Source organism: Phycodurus eques, chromosome 7 (assembly GCF_024500275.1).
Source record: "Phycodurus eques isolate BA_2022a chromosome 7, UOR_Pequ_1.1, whole genome shotgun sequence".
In the NCBI taxonomy this organism is placed as follows: domain Eukaryota; kingdom Metazoa; phylum Chordata; class Actinopteri; order Syngnathiformes; family Syngnathidae; genus Phycodurus; species Phycodurus eques.
In genome coordinates this window covers 31,137,340-31,155,561 of record NC_084531.1, presented here as the reverse complement: position 1 = coordinate 31,155,561, position 18,222 = coordinate 31,137,340, and the positions used below count along the sequence as shown (strand labels likewise).

General features: G+C 50.9%; 2 protein-coding genes and 2 non-coding genes across 4 annotated transcripts; all 4 read right to left on the bottom strand.

Moving 5' to 3' along the window:
* Positions 1–1,978: 1,978 nt before the first annotated feature.
* Positions 1,979–9,363, bottom strand: rps3 (ribosomal protein S3). The gene is made up of 7 exons (XM_061681754.1): positions 9,272–9,363; positions 8,017–8,147; positions 6,100–6,193; positions 5,747–5,841; positions 4,927–5,114; positions 2,227–2,434; positions 1,979–2,042 (listed from the first exon to the last, which is right to left on the bottom strand). The coding sequence occupies exons 1-6, from the start codon at positions 9,299–9,301 to the stop codon at positions 2,232–2,234; spliced, it is 741 nt and encodes a 246-aa protein (XP_061537738.1). The 5' UTR covers positions 9,302–9,363; the 3' UTR covers positions 1,979–2,042; positions 2,227–2,231.
* Positions 5,907–6,054, bottom strand: LOC133405644 (small nucleolar RNA SNORD15). The gene has a single exon (XR_009768987.1). It is a non-coding gene; the product is annotated as a small nucleolar RNA SNORD15 (small nucleolar RNA).
* LOC133405645 (small nucleolar RNA SNORD15) lies at positions 7,637–7,792 on the bottom strand. Its single transcript, XR_009768988.1, has one exon. It is a non-coding gene; the product is annotated as a small nucleolar RNA SNORD15 (small nucleolar RNA).
* A 1,601-nt stretch (positions 9,364–10,964) lies between the features above and the next one.
* Positions 10,965–13,129, bottom strand: sb:cb81 (mRNA decay activator protein ZFP36L1-like). The gene is given in 2 exon segments (XM_061681548.1): positions 10,965–12,064; positions 12,066–13,129. Coding segments are annotated over 2 exon segments (1,140 nt in total). The 5' UTR covers positions 12,624–13,129; the 3' UTR covers positions 10,965–11,482.
* Between the last annotated feature and the right edge of the window lie 5,093 nt (positions 13,130–18,222).

Here is an 18,222-nt window from a genome sequence, read left to right as displayed (position 1 = left end):
GCTACGTGGCACGCCCCACGACAAGCCCAATTCAATTCGAGAGGCCACCAAGGCAGCCGGCCCTACGGGTGGCACGGCCAGCGCAAACTGGAGGCCGGTCCCAAGCCCGGATAAATGCAGACCGTTGCGTCAGCGTGGCCATTTGGCTTCCAACTTTGCCAAACAAACATGGGCGTCCACCCGAGGAATTCTGTACGAGATCGGTCGCGGCCGGGCTAACGACGTCCGCCGCCGGCGCCGTTATCCTGCAGGGCGGCGGTGGAATTTCAGCCGCTGTGGGTCAGAGACATAAAAGGTGGAAAGCGGAGAGCCTGCAAGTGAATGTGGGGACTCGGACAGGAAAAGCTCGGGAGTTGGTCGGCATGAGGAGGAGGAGAAAGGTTGACATATTGTGTGTCCAGGAGAGCAGGTGGAAAGGCAATAAGGCGACAAGTTTAGGGGCGGGGTGCATATTATTTGACCATGGTGCAGACGCCGGTTAGAGCGTTAGAGCGTCTGCCTCGCAGTTCCGAGGAGCGGGGTTCAATCCCCGGCCCCGCCTGTGTGGAGTTTGCAAGTCGTCTCCGTGCCCGCGAGGCTTTCCTCCCGCACCCCACGTTAATTGAAGACCAAATTGCCCGTAGGTGTGAACGCGAGTGCCAATGGTCGGTCGGTCGGTCGCGTGCGCCCCGCGATTGGCCGGCAACCAGTTCACAGGGCGTACGCCGCCTCCTGGGATAGGCTCCGGCACGCCCGCGACCCGTGTTAGGAGAAGCGGCTCAGAGGTGCGAAATAGGTGCGAAATTATTTTCCACGACGAGAATGTCTCGGAGGTGAAAAGCGTACCAGACGGAGTGATGAGGCCGACACTTGAAATGGAGGGTGTCGTGTGTAATGTAATTAGCAGCTATGCCCCACAGGCAGGAAATTCTGGCAGTAGTTCTGAGCATCCCAGACAGAGAGTCACGATTGGTGCAGATTGTAACGGACATGTTGGTGAAGGAAATCGGGCGGATGAAGCGATGGGGACATTTGGCATCCAGGGGAGGAAGTCGGCCGACTTTGCAAAAGGGATGCAAATGGCTCATTCAAGCGGACGTATCTTCCAAGTACTTCCGGGTCATCTCGCTCAGACAGGAGAAGGGACATTTTTTTGTTTTTAAAACGTTCCTTTTGGCTCCAATTTCAAAGCTTGTCAAACATTCCAGAGCGAGTACAAGCATCCTGAGCAATTTAAAAATACTCCAGTGCAATCCAGCGGCGGTGCCGCCACACGTGGGAGATTGCTTTTGCGTCTCACTTAATCGCGTTGAAAATGATTTCGTGACTGCCGGTACGAATGAGCTCTCCTTGTTTATCATCTGCGGACGCATTTCACACAGCAGAGCAAGTTGCTCGTTTTTGCCAACGCGAGTCCTCATTTGACTGAGGAAATACATTCGTCAGTAAACTGGGACAAGTTTATTTTTTCAGCTCTGGAAATTTTTATTTATTTTTTACAATAAAATATGTTTGGGTCTAACGATAGCATAATTCCCAAATTTCACATCATTAAGAGCCTTCAGTTGCAGAAAATGAAAAATGGATCACAGTACCCAAAACGTTTTTTTTGCTGTCATTTTTTTCCAGAGCCGCCTACTTTATTTTTCGTGACATTTTTTTGTCAAATGCGCTGTGCCTTGACTTAACAGTCATGTACTAGGCCCAGGTGTTCACAAAAACAAGAGGTTGAATTCCCAAAAAGTATTTGCGCCTATTGCAAGCCACTCCAAAATTATGCAGTCCAACTTAACACCACACTTGGAAAGAAATAAGCTACATTCAATTCAAATGTACATTAAATACAACGGCTCCAAAACAAGTTGACAAACAAACGTAATGTAAAACTATAAAGTGAAACAACTGAACTGTGGTTGGGCTGCGATTGCTTTGCGTGCCACACGCGCTCCCCCGGATCAAGTTTTTGGAATCATAATTTTCCCTAGCAGACAAATAAAAGCATCTTTTGTAGATTTTATTGTTTTTGTACACAAAACATGGCCGTCCGACTGTCCCACGAAAACCTGCAAGAGAAAAGCAACAAACAATGCCCGTTATTGCGACTTAATACGATTCAGTTGCCCCAAAAAACAATTGCGATGCAACAACGGTCAGTTTGCAATCCACGAACGCTAAACGCGTTTTATCCGACGACTCGATTTGAAAACAGACGGTCGCCGTGCGCGTCACGCGATGCGACCCGCTTACCCGCGTTAGGCGGTAGGCACGGGGGCGCCGCCCTGGGGCATGACGGGCACGTCGAGCTTGGCCCCCTTTTGCTCGGAGATGGGCGTGGTGGGCAGCTGCTCCTCTTTGGGCTCCACGATGCTCACGTGGTCAGGCAGAGGCTTCTTGGGGCCGATCTTGCCGCTCGGGTCCCACGGCAGCATGATCTTCACTTTGATGCCCAGCACACCTGGCGCACACGCACAACAACTTCAACCTTCACGGCGGACACGTTCCTTCGCAAACGGAAACCCTCAAAAACCCAACGGAACTCTGCTCCTCAAGTAAGTTGAATCAAGTGAAGCGCTCTCGGGCAGCAATCCCGCATGAGGCCACTAGAGGGAGCAGACATTCATTCGTCGGCATCCGACCGCCTCGAGCTCATCTTTGGCGCACGTCAGCTCTACATTGCGCGACATTCCCCGACAAATCACGGTATCCATATTATGGCTCATTTGATCAATAACGGTAAAGACACGGCCCATTGAATTTACTTTTGGAAATTAGTTGGACTGATATGAATATTGGAATTATTGGCAGTTATCCAAAAGGTCAAACAAATTATGATAAAATAATTTCCAACTGAATGCCAAAATGTCTTTACCGTTATGTGAAGTTTGCAGATTCGAAAAAATGTTTAGTCTTTTAAAAAGACTAAAATGACATTTCTGGATCCATCGGATTTTTCTTCTCTTTTCCCCGAAAACGAACAAAAGAGGTTTTTTTGTTTGCTTTTGCTTCTTTTACAAATGTCACTCCAGCTGTCTTTACTGTTAATGCCACATGATGATGTTGCAATAAACCAGACGGATCTGTGATGAGACAGCCATTCTGCACTGAGACAATGACAATAGCAGACCGCAAAATAAATGCTGGATTTTCTTAGACATGAATGAACATGAATTAAAATGGAGCAACTACTGCATGTCCATCCATCCATCCACCCATTTTCTAGCGCTTATCAGAGGTCGGGTCGCGGGGGCAGTAGCTTTAGCGGGGACGCCCAGACTTCCCTCTCCCCAGCCACTTCCTCCAGGTCTTCCGGGGGGATCCCGAGGCGTTCCCAGGCCAGCTGGGAGACCGTCTCTCTCGCGTGTCCTGGGTTTCCCTGGGGTCTCTCCCCGGTGGGACGTGCCCGGAACACCTCACCAGGGAGGCCACAGCTCGTGACCATAAGTGAGGGTAGGAACGTAGATCGAGAGCTTCGCCTTTCGGCTTAGCTCCTTCTGCACCACAACGGACCGATACAAAGTCCGCATCACTGCAGAGGCCGCACCGATCCGCCTGTCGATCTCTCTTTCCATTCTTCCCTCACTTGTGAACAAGACCCCAATATGCTTTAACTCCTTCACTTGGGGCAGGATCTCATCCCGGAGCGGGCACGCCACCCTTTTCCGACTGAGGACCACGGTCTCAGATTCGGAGGTGCCGATTCTCATCCCAGCCGCTTCAGACTGCGGACCAAACTCTGGCATCGGTCGTACATGGGACCGAACAGCCCATATCAGGGGGTTCGGTATCGGATAGTCCCAAAGCACCCTCCACAGGACTCCCCGGGGGACACGGTCGAACGCCTTCTCAGAGTCCACAAAATACATGTAGACTGGTTGGGCGAACTCCCATGCACCCTGGAGGACCCCGCCGAGGGTGTAGAGCCGGTCCACTGTTTCACGGCCAGGACGAAAACCACACTGCTCCTCCTGAATCTGAGATTCTGAGTTCTGCCGTAGGTGGGAGTTGAAACTCCTTCTGGCAGGGGATTCTGCCAGACATTTGCAGCAGACCCTCACAATACGTTTGAGCGGACCGGCATCTTCCCCCACCATCGGAGCCAACTCACCACCAGGTGGTGATCGGTTGACAGCTCCGCCCCTCTCTTCCCCCGAGTGTCCAACACATGCGGCCGCAAGTCCGATGACACGACCGGACAGTCGATCATCGAACTGCGATCTCAGGTATCATGGTGCAAAGTGCACATGTGGGAACCCTTATGCTTGAACATTCGTTATGGACAATCCGTGGTGAGCACAGAAGTCCAATAACAGAACACCGCTCTGGTTCTGATCGGGGGCATTGGGGGGGGGGGTGTTCCTCCCAATCTCACTGTCATTGCCCACGTGAGCACTGAAGCCCCCCAGCAGAACGATGGCGTCCCCAGCGGGAGCGCTCTCCAGCACCCCCTCCAAGGACTCCAAAAAGGGTGGGTCCTCTGAACTGCTGTTTGGTGCATAGGCACAAACAACAGTCAGGACCTGTCCCCCCCCTCCGAAGGCGTAGGGAGGCTACCCTCTCGTCCACCGGGGTGAACCCCAACGTACGGGCGCCGAGCCGGGGGGCAATAAGTATACCCGCACCTGCTCGGCGCCTCTCACCGTGGGCGACTCCAGAGTGGACGAGAGTTCAACCCCTCTCGAGAGGACCGGTACCAGGGCCCGAGCCGTGCGTGGAGGCGAGTCCGACTATATCTCGTCGGAACTTCTCGACCTCACACACCGGCTCGGGCTCCTTGCCAGCCAGAGGCGACATTCCACGTCCTTAGAGCCGGGGATCGGATCGCCAAGGTTTCTGCCTTCGGCCACCGCCCGGCTCGCACTGCACCCGAGCCCTATGGCCCCTCCGATGGGTGGCGAGCCCACTTTATTGTACCGTTTGACGCCGTCGCATGGGCAAAAGCGTACTCACCCTGCCTGAGCAGAACGTGGCGGACGGCCGTGTCCACGTAGTAGTTGACGGGGTCGCCGCTGTGGATCATCAGGCCGTCCACGAACTTCATGGACTTGGCTCGCTGCCCCCTCAGCTTGCCCGACACCACCACCTCGCAGCCCTTGGCGCCGCTCTCCATGATGAACCTCAGCACGCCGTAGCACGCCCTGGAAGTATGCGCGCGTTCCGTCAAACGCCAGTCGATCGGCAGGAAACCTTTCATGTCTACTCGTTTTTGTGACCGCTCGGAAATGTTGCACATATATTGAGGACCCACCATAAAATGCTAACATTTATATATGACACCATACTTCGTGGATTTAAAGGTTTTCCCCCCCCCCCATAATAATAATTTTAAAAAAGTATCTTTTCAATGGGCTCATTTGGGAATTTAGAGAGGAAAAAAATAACGCACTCCATTTTGGATGAATGTCCACGGGTATCCTGACAATGTGAAGCAAGCGAAAAAAATTTTTTTGAACAGCGGATGTTGTGCTGTGGCGCCGCGAGATAAGAGTTGAATTTGATCTGCGTCCACGCTCCTATCTCAAATCGTATTTCCTTATTAAAAGGAAATTGCTGCCTCCCAAAAATTTTTTCGAATTCTGTGCTCTTTAAGGAAAAAAAAAAATCTACAATACTTTCTTCATTAAAACCTTTCCTGGAATTAAAAAGTTTCTTCGATTGTGCTGCTCATTCTGATGTGCGCGCCTCGGCCACAGGGGGGCAGTATAAGACACTAATGAACTGTGTTAATGCGTCCATTAAGTTAGCGTGGTGTCGTCGTCGTGTGGCTCACCTTCGCACGGCCAAACCTCCCAGCAGCTTGTAGCGCAGAGATTCCGCCTGCGCGATGGCGCACAGGCCGCGGGTGGCCACCTTTTCAGCGTACAACTGAAAAACAAATGCAACATTAGCCCTCCGCAACACACATTCGCATGCTAGCGCGCGCGCGAGATCCCCCTCAGACAAATGCCTCAAGGTCATCAAGAGCAAAGACGGGCCGGTCAGCGGCGCCGGAAGAGAAGCGCAGAACGCGGATCTCGACCGGAAACACTTCTGACTCGCACCCGTCTCGTCGGTCTCGTCATCGTGTCATCACCGAAGGGACTTCGCTCGCTCGCGCGCGCGCGACCTCGGTGTCTGACTGACCTCCACGCTGCCCTCAGGGAAGCCGAACCTCTTCTGGACCACGGCCGTCAGCTCTCGGATGCGGCGGCCTTTCTCTCCCAGAACATTTTGGGTCCTGGAGACGAAACGTGCGTCGGCGCATGCGGTCAGTTGGACGACAAACTTTTGCAGCAAAAAAGGTTTTGTGCTCTTTGTTTAACGGCAATGAAGAAGCCCGTACAAGCTTGTGTTCATGCAGGATAATAAACGTTACGCTTTTTCAACCAATACTTTTCACAAATACACTGCAAAAAAATACTTCCAGGTTGAGACATTTTCAGGAAACTTTTTCAAGAATTAAAAGCATTTAAAGCAGAAGTATACACATTGATTTCAGAAAGTGTCTCTCTTACTTTTTTCACAAAGTGTACGACTTCCCGCAAACCGTCAACCCGCGCCCACCATTTGCCTACTGGTGAATTTTGCAGTACAACATCCAAGATTAGCTGACAAATGTATTTTTCCGGCGTTTCTGCACAGCGCTGCTCCTTCTGAGCACCGAAGAAGGTCGCGACGCAGAAGGAGAAGGTCGACCTTCTGGAGCTAATCAAAAAGTCGAAACGGTTACGCCGCACCATTCAAGAGAAGTTGCATACGCCAGCTTCTGCGCTAGAGGGAGGCTTTAACAATTGTGACATAGAAAAACAGCTTGAATTAGAGCTGCACGCTTTTTTGTTCGGGCATCGTCTTCACGATGTACGTGTGCGCAATAGTCACATCGCTGGGTCAGCTTCGATGTTGGTCAATGGAGTGTAATATTAAAAGTGACCAATAGAATGTACACCTGCTGCCTTTCCTATTTCGCTCTTCGGAATGCTGCGTGAGTGTGCGAAGTGCGTTCGGGGACACTGCGTAAACTGCGGTAAATGTGTTCTTTTGGAAAGAAAATTGTTGACTAGGAAAATTATTTGTATCAGAATGCTTTTGTTAAAACACTGTACGAGCACAGTGATATGGAATTTATGGTTTTGTAATACAACAATAGATATATTTTAATATAATCCGCCAGAGCTGTGAGGAATGCAAAGTTATCAATGTCCTTTCCCAATCGTTCCTCTCATACTGTGTTGCGTGTTTTTGTTTGCACATTAAGGACCAAAGTCCTGTTTTAGTTTTGATTCCTCATTTAATAATAAGAATTAAAAAAGTTTTTTCCTCCTTTTCAAAGCTGCAGCTGGCGACGACTGTGGACCGACTGGGCGGCAACATTGGGGAAATGAAATGTCAGTATTTGGAGGGTAATGGCATATCGGCAGCATATTGAAAAACAAAACTATCAACGAGTTAGATTAGCTCATTAGCTGAACTGAACTAGTTCATTTTTGGAACGGTGAACTGAACTTTGAACTAGTTTGCGTAGAAAATCAACTTTCCCAACACTTATCCTGTATTATTTCACGTCGCAATATATCTCGCAGGTAAAAGAAAAACGCATTTTTTTCCAATATCGTGCAACCCGAGCTTGAATATCAAGACCGAACTGAATAGCTTTGCTGGGTTTCGGTGAAGTAGCCATTGTCCCTCTCAGACAAATGCCTCAGCGTCTTCAGCGGGAAAACGACTTTTGCGTCGGCGCAGGAAGCCGAAGCAGAATCGCAGAACGCGATCTGAAGCGGCCGCCGTGCGCGCAGCAAACAAAGTCGCCATCCGACTCGTCATCGTTTCTTCACCGAGGGACAAATCTTGGTTTTGTTTCGTACTTCCTCTTATTGCTTTGCCTTCGCACAGGAGCAGCGAATAGTCGAGTTTTCCAGTTAGCGGCTCGGTCGACCGGGAAATTTCTCTCTCTTACGAGATGCGGTAACGCAAATGCAAACAAACTTGGAGCCGCGCGGCAGTTGGGTCGTATCGGCGCCAAACGACGACGGCTTTCCGTCGCGAGTCCTTCCGAGCGCTCACCTGGTGGCGAGGATGATGATCTCGGTCCTGGTCGGGGTGACGCGCACCTCCACGCCCGAGTAGCCGTCCTCGGCCAGCTCGCGAGTCAGAAACTCGTTCAGCTCGGCCTTGAAGATTCCGTCCGAGACGAACTGGCGACGACAACAAACAGCGGTGAGCGCGAACGGCGACGCCCGCGACTTCGCTTCTACCGAAACGAATCCCTCCGAACGCCGCAGAACTCAAAAGATTCCAGCGTCGGGTCGTGTTTTTCCCTCTGGATCGAGCCAAACCGTAAAATGCGACCACCGCTTCGACGGAGCTGGGAGCCGACGGGATGAAGCCGAAAGACCGTTTCGAGGAGTCGCGTCTTCATCAGTTTTCAATCCTTTACGGTATGATACGTGTTCTGCGACGGTATTTGCTTCGCTTTTTCAAGCACGAGAGGTTTCGCCTATGCTGGAAATTCGCATTAGTACAGAAATTGCGCGGGAATGCTTGAGACCGCTGTGGAACGGATTGAAGTGATCCATTACTAGTTGGCGTTGAACTTGAAATTGTCTGATTTCAGCCTCTCTTACCTGCCGGCGATGACGGATCGATGCGATTTGCGTCCCGTTACCGCTGCTATGTTTGTTCGCCGTGTATACTTTATGAATGAGGCGAGTATCGTGAATTTAGAATGAATTGAAATGAAGATACGTGGAAGGAGCAGAACTGGTGAATTGCCGGAAGAGTAAAAACTAAACTAAAATAATGGAGGCAGAATCATTTGACTGAAGGCCCTCCAGCATTCACACGACTTATTTTGGAGCGATTCATTTAAGAGGAAGTTTTGACTTACTTACTTTATTCTGTTTGAGCCCGTGTGACGTGTTGCTCTTTCTTAAAACGTGGGAACTGAACCCCTGAAACTCGCCCCGGCAGACAAAGGGCGTCTTCATTTGGTCTTGTTTTGGCCTGTACGCGTAGTACGTCGGGAATTAGCATTGTCGCAAGCTAATGCGAACTACGTCAACGACACGAGCGTCTCGAAGCAACGCAAAGGCGTCGAACAGGTCAAGTGTCCCTCTCGTCACGTTAGCACCACGGCGCCGCCATGTTCGCTCGCCGCTCGCCTGCAGCGCAACGCCGGCAGCATCCCCGACCATCCCGGCCGAGCGGACGCCGACAACGCGCCGAAATGGAACAGCGGACACGCACGCGTTCGAGCCCGTCTTCTCGCACCCCCATTTGGGCGCCCGAAGCTCCCGCTGAGCGATGAAACGACACCTACTTTCCGCTTCTTTGAAATCTGCACCGCCATCTTCTTACAGGCCGTAGACAGGAAAGGGCGCCCGTTCGATGCGGAAATGCATTTATACCAAATGTGACCACTTCCGGCGACGTCACACGCACGAGACGCCTGGTGCTTGGAGTTGTTATTCGTCAGTCCTCGTGGGAAAGAAAGACGAACACGCAAGAAAATGTGACTTCAAATTTAAAACGATGACTTGCCAGTAATCATATTAAATACGTGCTTTATTTAAGATCGTTTATAATAATATTGTATCGCCACTCAGCAGCATTTTAAAATAGCCTCCATTGAGTTAAAATCCCATTTCAAAACAAAGCAAAAAAAACAAGCGAGTGGCAAATACGAGCCAGACCCACCCGCGAGGGACGAAAAAACATTTTTCAAAAGTATGAATCCACAAAAAGACTTTTTTTGGGTGTTGATTTTTTTTGTCCCAAACACCGCATGTGCCCTCGTGGCTAGCAGTCGATGCAAATACGACGATATTCCTACTGACAGAGTGGAGTCGAGCCTTTCAAGCAGGAACGTGCGCGCATTGACCCCAGGTGGTGATCAAGCACCTGCTCGTTTGCACGGGGTGAAAAAAGTGGCCTTTTTTAAAAATGTATTCATCAATATCCATCCATCCATTTTCCGAGCCGCTTCTCCTCACGCGGGCCGCGGGCGTGCCGGAGCCTATCCCAGCCGTCATCGGGCAGGAGGCGGGGTACGCCCTGAACTGGTCGCCAGCCAATCGCAGGGCACATACAAACAAACAACAATTCGCACCTACGGGCAATTTTGAGTTGTCAATCAACCTAGCATGCATGTTTTTGGGATGTGGGAGGAAAGCGGAGTGCCCGGAGAAAACCCACGCAGGCACGGGGAGAACGTGCAAACTCCACGGGATTGAACCCCGGTCCTCAGAACTGTGAGGCAGACGCTCTAACCAGTCGGCACAACTGATGGATAACGTCCACCCGTAGCGCTTCTCCTCACGCGAGTCGCGGGCGGGCCTGAGCCCGGCCCAGCCATCTCCTTTTCTAGCCAATCACGGCACCCGCCTGTTCGCCTGCGCGATGTTCCAAACACGTGTTGGATGAGCATTCGTCAACTTTCTCACTCTTTTTTGCCACCCGTCCCAACGTGTTGCAGCCATCAAATTCGAAGTTCATGATTATTTGGTAAAAACAATCCAGTTGATCAGTTTGAACATGAAATATCTTGTCTTTGTAATGTATGCAACAAAATATAGGTTGAAGATGATTTGCAAATCATTGTATTTTGTTTTGATTTATGATTAACACAACGTCCCAACTTCATTGGAATTGGGGTTGCATTTTGAGGGTTGGGTAACTGAGTTTTCAAAGTTGTAATTTTGTAATATTGATTTTGCAAAGTAAAAGTGACATTTAATGTTTCAATAAATGTGGAGTCTTTTTTTGTATTCTTGGTATCCTCCAAAATAAAACACAAAAGGGAAAACAGTTCAAGTGTTATATAATAATATAGTGTTTTAAAAAGTGACTTTTAATCATTTATCAATGACAGTCCTTGACAGTCTTTATTAATTCTCAACACTTTCCAAAATAAAACACAAAAGTGAGTCACGTGTTTTTTTCTTAAGAACTTTTATTTTTAAAGTAACATGAACAGCAATATATCAAAATAAAGAACTCAAAAATGTGTAAACAACTGCGCTTAAATTACACGAGCTCATCATCATCAAACCACAAAATAATATAGCCTTTACTTTGAAGGGACACAAAGAAATAAATAAGCCTTTTAATTTAAGTAGAATGTAAGACAGATGGCTTCCTGGTAAAGAAAACAAAAATGGTTTTATTTCAACGTTGACCTGCCAATCACAAAGTTAGCGTGCTAACCTGTTAGCAGTTAGGAAGCAGCAAAATTCTTCAACCGAAGAAAATTCAAGCTTTTCTTCGCATTCCGAACACACTTGATATAAAAAGAGCCTTTTTTTTTTTTTGCACGAGTGCGGGTCCACTCATGCTAGTTAGCAGCACTCGAGTGAGCCTGTCCCGTCTTTCTTAAAGCTGACGGCAGGAAGTTCTGCAGAAGCTCCAGCAGGGGGCGAGAGCCCGGTATACGGCAGCAGACACGAGGACGAGAGCAAGAGAGCAAGAGAGCAAGAGGGCGAGCAGCGCTACAGCTGTTGCGACCGTGCGCTTTGACAGGTTCCGGCCGGGTCTACTCGTCGGTGACGGACAGGCGGCTGAAGATGGGCAGGCGGCGCCCCTCGCAACCCGGGGACTCGGCGCCGCCGCAGCCGGAGCTCAGGGAGCAGGACGAGGCGTAGCCCTCCTCGGAGAGCGAGTCGGTCGAGGAGCAGCGCCGGAGGCCGGGGGGCCCGAGGAGGGCGGCCGGCGTCTCGGGGGGGGGCGGAGCGCGGCGCCCGGCGTCCGCTCGGTCGTCGGCGGCGAAGAAACGGAGAACGAAGTCGGCGTCGTTGGCGAAGTCCTTTTCTCCGGCCAGCTCGGTGGCGGCGGAGAAGGCGTAGGGGAGAGGGCGGAGAAGCCCCGGCTTCGGGAAGGGGGGCGAGAGGAGCTCCGGGCTCCCCCCCGAAGGTGAGGCCGAGGACGCCCGGGCCAAGAGCGGCGGCGCCCGCCTGGGCGAAGGCCGCGCATCGTCTACGGACGAGAAACCCGCGAAGCTGAGGCTGTGGCGCAGAGGCGGCGGCGGCGGCGGCGGCGGCGGCCCGGCCCTCGCCTCGAGCAGCTCCTCGGCGTTGTGGACAAAGTGGCAGCGGGCGCCGTACGGGCAGAAGCCGACCGGTGTGGAAGGTGCGGCACGGCTCCGTCTTGTACTTGGGGTGGCGGCTCAGACCTCGCAGCTCGTCCGCCCCGTGCGCAAACTGGCACTTGGCGCCGTACTTGCAGGCGCCGCTTTCCTCGAAGGTGCGGCACAGTTCCGTCTTGTAGCGCGCCGAGATCCGGGGCGAGGGGGGCGCCGGCTCGGCGACGTGCGGTCCCGGCGGGGGCCGCGGCCGGGCGGACGGCGGCGCCTCGTCGTCCGCGGGGACGCTGAGCGAGCGGTCCGTCCTAAAGGGGATGCGGCTGAGCAGCGAGCGCGGAAGCCGACCCTCCCGCCGCCATCGCGGCCAGATGTCGTCGAACTTGGAGTCGGGCGGGGCGACGGGGCAAAGGGAGCGGTGGCGCCGGAGGCCGCCGCCGCCGGCCGACGCCTCCGACGGGCCCGGACCGACGAAGTTCTGAAAAACCAAAGAAGAACGAGACGGCGTGAGGCCTCTCGTACGCTGCTGATAGCAACTGATTGGGACGCGCAACAGGATCAATACATTCATCAACGACTCATCGATGATCAAATTCATTGGAAAACTGTTTGGATGTTCGAGTCGAGACTTTCATTCATTCATTCATTCATCAGGCGGGTCGCGGGCGTGCCGGAGCCCATCCCGGCTATCTTCGGGCAGGAGGCGGGGTCGCCGGCCAGTCGCAGGGCACATACAAACAAACAAGCCTTCGCACTCCCAGTCACACCTACGGGCAATTCAGAGTGTCATCAATATCATAAAATGACAACTTTACGTAAAACCTTTCCCCTCCAACAAAATACGTTTTTCTTCTTGTCAATATTAATACCCCCCCAAAATGTTGCAAATACACAACTTGATTCTCCTCACATTACAAATGTATTTTTATCCAAAGTATGAATCTGTTACCTTTCGGGCTGCAATTAACAATACCTTTAATAACTGACTGATATGTTGATTATTTTTTGATCAATCGCATTTCCATCCCTTCATTCCCAAACAGGACATGATTTGAAATTGACAGTGCAGAAAATGCACAAAGTTGACAAATGATGAATTGATTATCAAAATAGTTGCCGATTAATTTGATAATCAATTCATTGTTCGTTATCTGACGACTTTCTTCTTGTAAGACTTTTTTCTTCTTGAAGGAAACACAACTCGATTCCGACTTTCTTCCTCACCAACTCCTCAACGTTTGAATCGTTCCAGCAACGCGCCGCCGCTCCGTTCCACGACGACGGTCCTCGGAAACATTTGCGACGTTTCAAAGTCGGCCGCCGGGCGAAAAAGGAGAAAAGGATTTGCCGCCGCCGCTCACCTCGCACAAGTCCGGGTCCACTTCCGAGAAGGCCGCGAGGAAGTCGGAGGGCATGTTTGGGGTCCACGCCGGACGGTCGGGGTTCCTTCTCTTCGATGGCGCGGGGTCCCGCGTGGGGCGGCGCGTCTCCGGGAGCGGAGTTCCTCCACCATCTGCTTAAATAGTTGGCGGGTGGGACATGAAACGCGAGCCCCCGCCCACCCGGCACCCCCGGGGGCGGGCTCCGCGCCCAACCGGTAAAATTCCCAAGGGTGGATTTTGGATTTTGGGCCGACCCGGTCCTTTCCAACTTCAACTCTTGGACGAAATCAATTGGCGGTGCGACGACTGACAACTCGTTGATGATGAAATTCATATTTTGATGCTGAATTCATCGTTTCGAGACCTCGTTTATCCTGTCCAGATCCTCCAAATTTCAGCCCCTCAACAGCAAATCTTCTCCCGTCTCCCAAGCGAAAACGTGTTGTTGTTTTTGTTCACATCAAGTGAAATCTGCGAAAAGTCCGTTTTGAATTCCTTCTTCTTCATTGGATTGACTCACACAAGGGCTTTTCTTCTCGTTTCAATGTGTTTTCTTGTGACTTTCACGTCAGGTCTCGGGCGGCTTCCCGCCGTTCGGATCGGCGTCCGATTCGACGCGGACGTGAGGAAGCTCCTCTCCTGACGCCGCTGTATCGCGCGTCGCCTCGCAAATTTTCGATCGCGGACGATTCGCGATACCGCGGCATTTTGCAGTCGCTGTTTAGCCAGGGAGGAACGGGCCGATCTCAGCGCTTTCCCAGTCGGCAAACACCGCGCGTGTGATGGAGTCACACCGACGACCCGTCTGACGGCTCCTTCCCGCTCGCTGCCAGAAACGACGGCAACATTTGAAGGCAACGTGGATCCAAAACAGCAAAACGCAACTGACACTCGTTATCGCTCGTACACAGTGCGCGCGCGTGCGTGCAGCATTGTACGTGCTGGTGTGAACTGTGAGGTCCTACGAAGGAGCCCTGAGGAACTCCACACTGTGTTGATGTGATTCTTCTTCTGTCGCGCACCTCATGACAACCGCATAGTTTACCAACACTACTACACATTATACAAATACTGCGACACCACAAGTACTGCTGAACTACTATTACGACGACAAACAACAATCTGACTACTATTTGTGTGACAGTACCACAACTTCTACTACTTGTACTACTTACAACTGTACTAACCACAACTTCATATGAAACACTACGAGACTTCTACAAATACTAGTGCACTGCTAATAATAATAGCACAATTTATAGTACAGAACTAGTACTAGCATCACCTTAAATACTACTGCTGTTTGTATTGCTACGACTATTACGATGATTTGTACTCCTCGTTTCATCCACTACTACAACTACTAGTCCCGGCTTTTATTGTCTACTACCACCACTCCTATTAGGACTCGTCTTTGTACGACTCAACTAAACTATTAACCACTACTACAGTAGGTGGGCAGAACGTAACCCCGCGATCCACAAACGCCGGTCAAGTACTGACCGTATATTGATTTTGTATTGATTGCTGCAGTAGACGCCGACCGAGTTCGACCGCCAATAGCAAAAATCCGCCAAAAAGCGACCCTCCTCGTCATTTTGCGTGAATGCAAAACGGCTGCCTCACCCCGGCGCTTCGGCTCGGGCCGTGTCTTCACCGATATTGATTCGATCGGATTAAAATGCCCCTAAATCTATACACGCTAATATTATATACTACATTAGGCACTGTAGTTAATGAAGTGCGCGCTGAGGACTATCTTTAGCGCTTCTGTCTAATATTGCGCATGTGTGTGCGTGTCGTTGTGAGCTTCACGCACACTTCCCCTCCTCACGTCACTCCTCCCCCGGAAGAGCGCCAGCAGGCGGGCCCACTTCCCCCACGACGACACAGGCCGAACTGCGCGCGCGCGAGGGCGCGAGGGCGCGAGGGCGCGAGGTCGCGAGGTCGGCCAAACGGGCCTGCACTGGATTAGGTTTTGACAAAAGAACCAACCTCCCCAGCGACAATTTTCCCGCCAAACGCTTTTCTGTTTTCTGGAATCTGGTGACACGCACAAATTCATGATCAAGCACACGCACAAAAGTACATCATGACGAAAAGACACACACACACACACACACACACACACAGCTGCTTGTATGATGATGCAATATTCAAGCGTGCGTTTCCGGCTGTTAAGAAGACATTCCTTCTTTCAACATAATCCCCACATTATTATTTGGGGAATTATGGATTATTCTGCAATACACACCTCATTGTCATCATGACTCTGTACGCGTGTGTGTGTGTGTGCGTGTGTGTGTGCACGCGTGTGTGTGTGCGTTGATAAGTGAGCGGCTTTAACGGCATCGATGTCCTCACCTTAATCATCTCAGCAGTTAACGACATATAACTGCTCACTGTACGCGTGTGTGTGTGCGCGCGCGCGCGCGTGCGGTTAGTGTGTGGCAACGTGCGAGCGGCGACGGGTTAACGAACGCAGCTGCCATCAGTTGGCGCGAGCAGAGTACAACAGCACTGGTGGATGTGGTTAGCTGCATTTGTGTGTGCGTCGGTAAGCGGCGCTTTTCACAGAGAGGACACACAAAGCGGGCAAAATCCGCAGAGCAAAACAAAAGCTTGCAACTCAAAAAGTCCATTTCGCTTCATGCTAACAAATGATACAAAACGCCATAGACAAGCTAACAATTAGCCTGGACAGTTGCAGCGCTATCACCCTTTAAGCAAGGCATATTGGAACACAAATGGTGGCGCAACACATGTAGGCAAATAATCAAACAATGCAGTACAGTTGGCCTCATAGCACAATTGACATTTTTGGAAAACAAGAAAAAAGGACAACAAATTCCTTTCACCTGGGCCCCCCCTCGATGTGCCAGCTCAGCAACTCCGTACAGCGGCTGACTAACACGCATATATATATATATATATATATATATGCGTAGATGGTGTTCATTCAATAATAAGTTCAATAGGCACACTCTCGGCTTTAACGACGCATGCTGGGACCTTTAATAAGGAGCCAGGTTATATTGCGATATCGACTCCCAGGTTGTTCCAGGTGCTCCGAATCCCTCGGCGCCCCTCGTCAGTCGAGCTCCCTTTTGCTCATTTCCCGCATCCTGTCGTGCCCTTTCCTGTCCTCGCGGTGAGTGGTTGCATGTCCCCCCCGGTTGCCCCCCGCCCCCCCCCCCCCCACCCCCACCATCCATAAATAAGAACACGATTTGGCTGCTATCACGTGACTTGTGCTGAAATATCTACAGACTGTCGAAGTGTTGTTCTGCCGTGGTTCGCATCCCGCTCTGTCCCTCTGTCCGTCCCCGAAAAGCCTTTTCTGTTTCGGCCGCATAAGCAATAAACATGGGAATAATTAAAGGATCGAAAAATAAGCAGCGGGAGTATTCCAAAGTCCCCCGTTGCGCAGCAGAACCGTTCCGGCACAAAAGGCGCACAGGCCCGCCGTTGCGCAAGGCCGTGCGGCGGAACGGCGCGGGTTTAGGGAAGAAAAAATCAAAACACACTTGAACGACTGACAATCTGCACACTTATCAAGAAATAAATTATTCTTATTATTTTTAAAATCATTTGGGGTATTTATTTGTATAACGTGAAAGGAAGGTAAACCAACTTAGGCAATCTGTACAAAATGAGGAATATCATTACGATGAATATTCTTGGGCCTGACTGAGCAACGAAGGGCAGTTGCGACTTTTAAAGTCAACCCGACTGTCACGACGTTTGGCTTATATGATGGCTTTTGATTGAACGACAAGATACAACTTTTCAAAATCATTTCCACATTCATATTTATTTTTGTGCTTCAACTTCAGGCGATTTCACACGGATATGCGAGTTTTCGTGGCAACATCGAGCCTATCCTCCATGTTGTCGCCACGCAACAACAGCTGTCACGGGGCCACGAGAAAAAAAAATCGAAATCGATGACCGCCGTTTTCCATATCGAGCTTCTCGACATATCCCCCAGCGCTACTGATCGGTCTCATTTGGAGTTCAATATGGCCACGCACTCGAGGCCACCGGTTTGCTACGCGAACCAGCTGATTTCAGCGCGTCCAAAACACCCGAGCGCAAGCTAAAAGCGTCATCGCGCAACGGCAAAGACCATGTGAGTCGATTCGTCGACTAATTAGTTCAACCCCTACGACAGGCGCGCACTCAAAAAGATGAAGACTGTTTTGGAGATTTTCACGACCAACACGCTACATCCCAATTTTACAAATGTTTGCATCTTAGACACTCGAGGGACATTCCAATCGAGGCATCAACAAAATCAGCATTTTGCAGCATTTTGTCCAAATGTCATCTTCGGTGAATAGTCTGCTTTTGAATAACGCGCGCCAAAATGAATGTGAATGTGAATCGGGGTGAAAAAGAGAAAAGCGGGTGAATCGTGACAAGCGTCTATTTACGGTCACCCCCCCCCCCCCCCCCCGGGGTCTCAGGACCCTCTGATCACGACGATGAGCACTCTACCCGCCACCGCCTACCACGCACACGCATTGACAAAGAACCTCCTGGTCCTCATCGGTCACGCAGATTCGTCACTGTCACGTTTGAGAAAACCAACCAGAATCACCATTCTGACCAAAACCGAGAGCAGAATCGGAACCAGCACTCCAATCTCGATCAACATCTTGACGCGCCTTGATAAGAACGCCGAACGCTCTTCCTTGCGGCTCCCGCAATTGCAGCAGACAGCTAAACATCGACCGTGTACGGCGACGTCTCCGCAGAGCCGCCGTGTTTTGGCTTCATTCGTGTTCAAATTGATCTTTCAGCATATTTGTA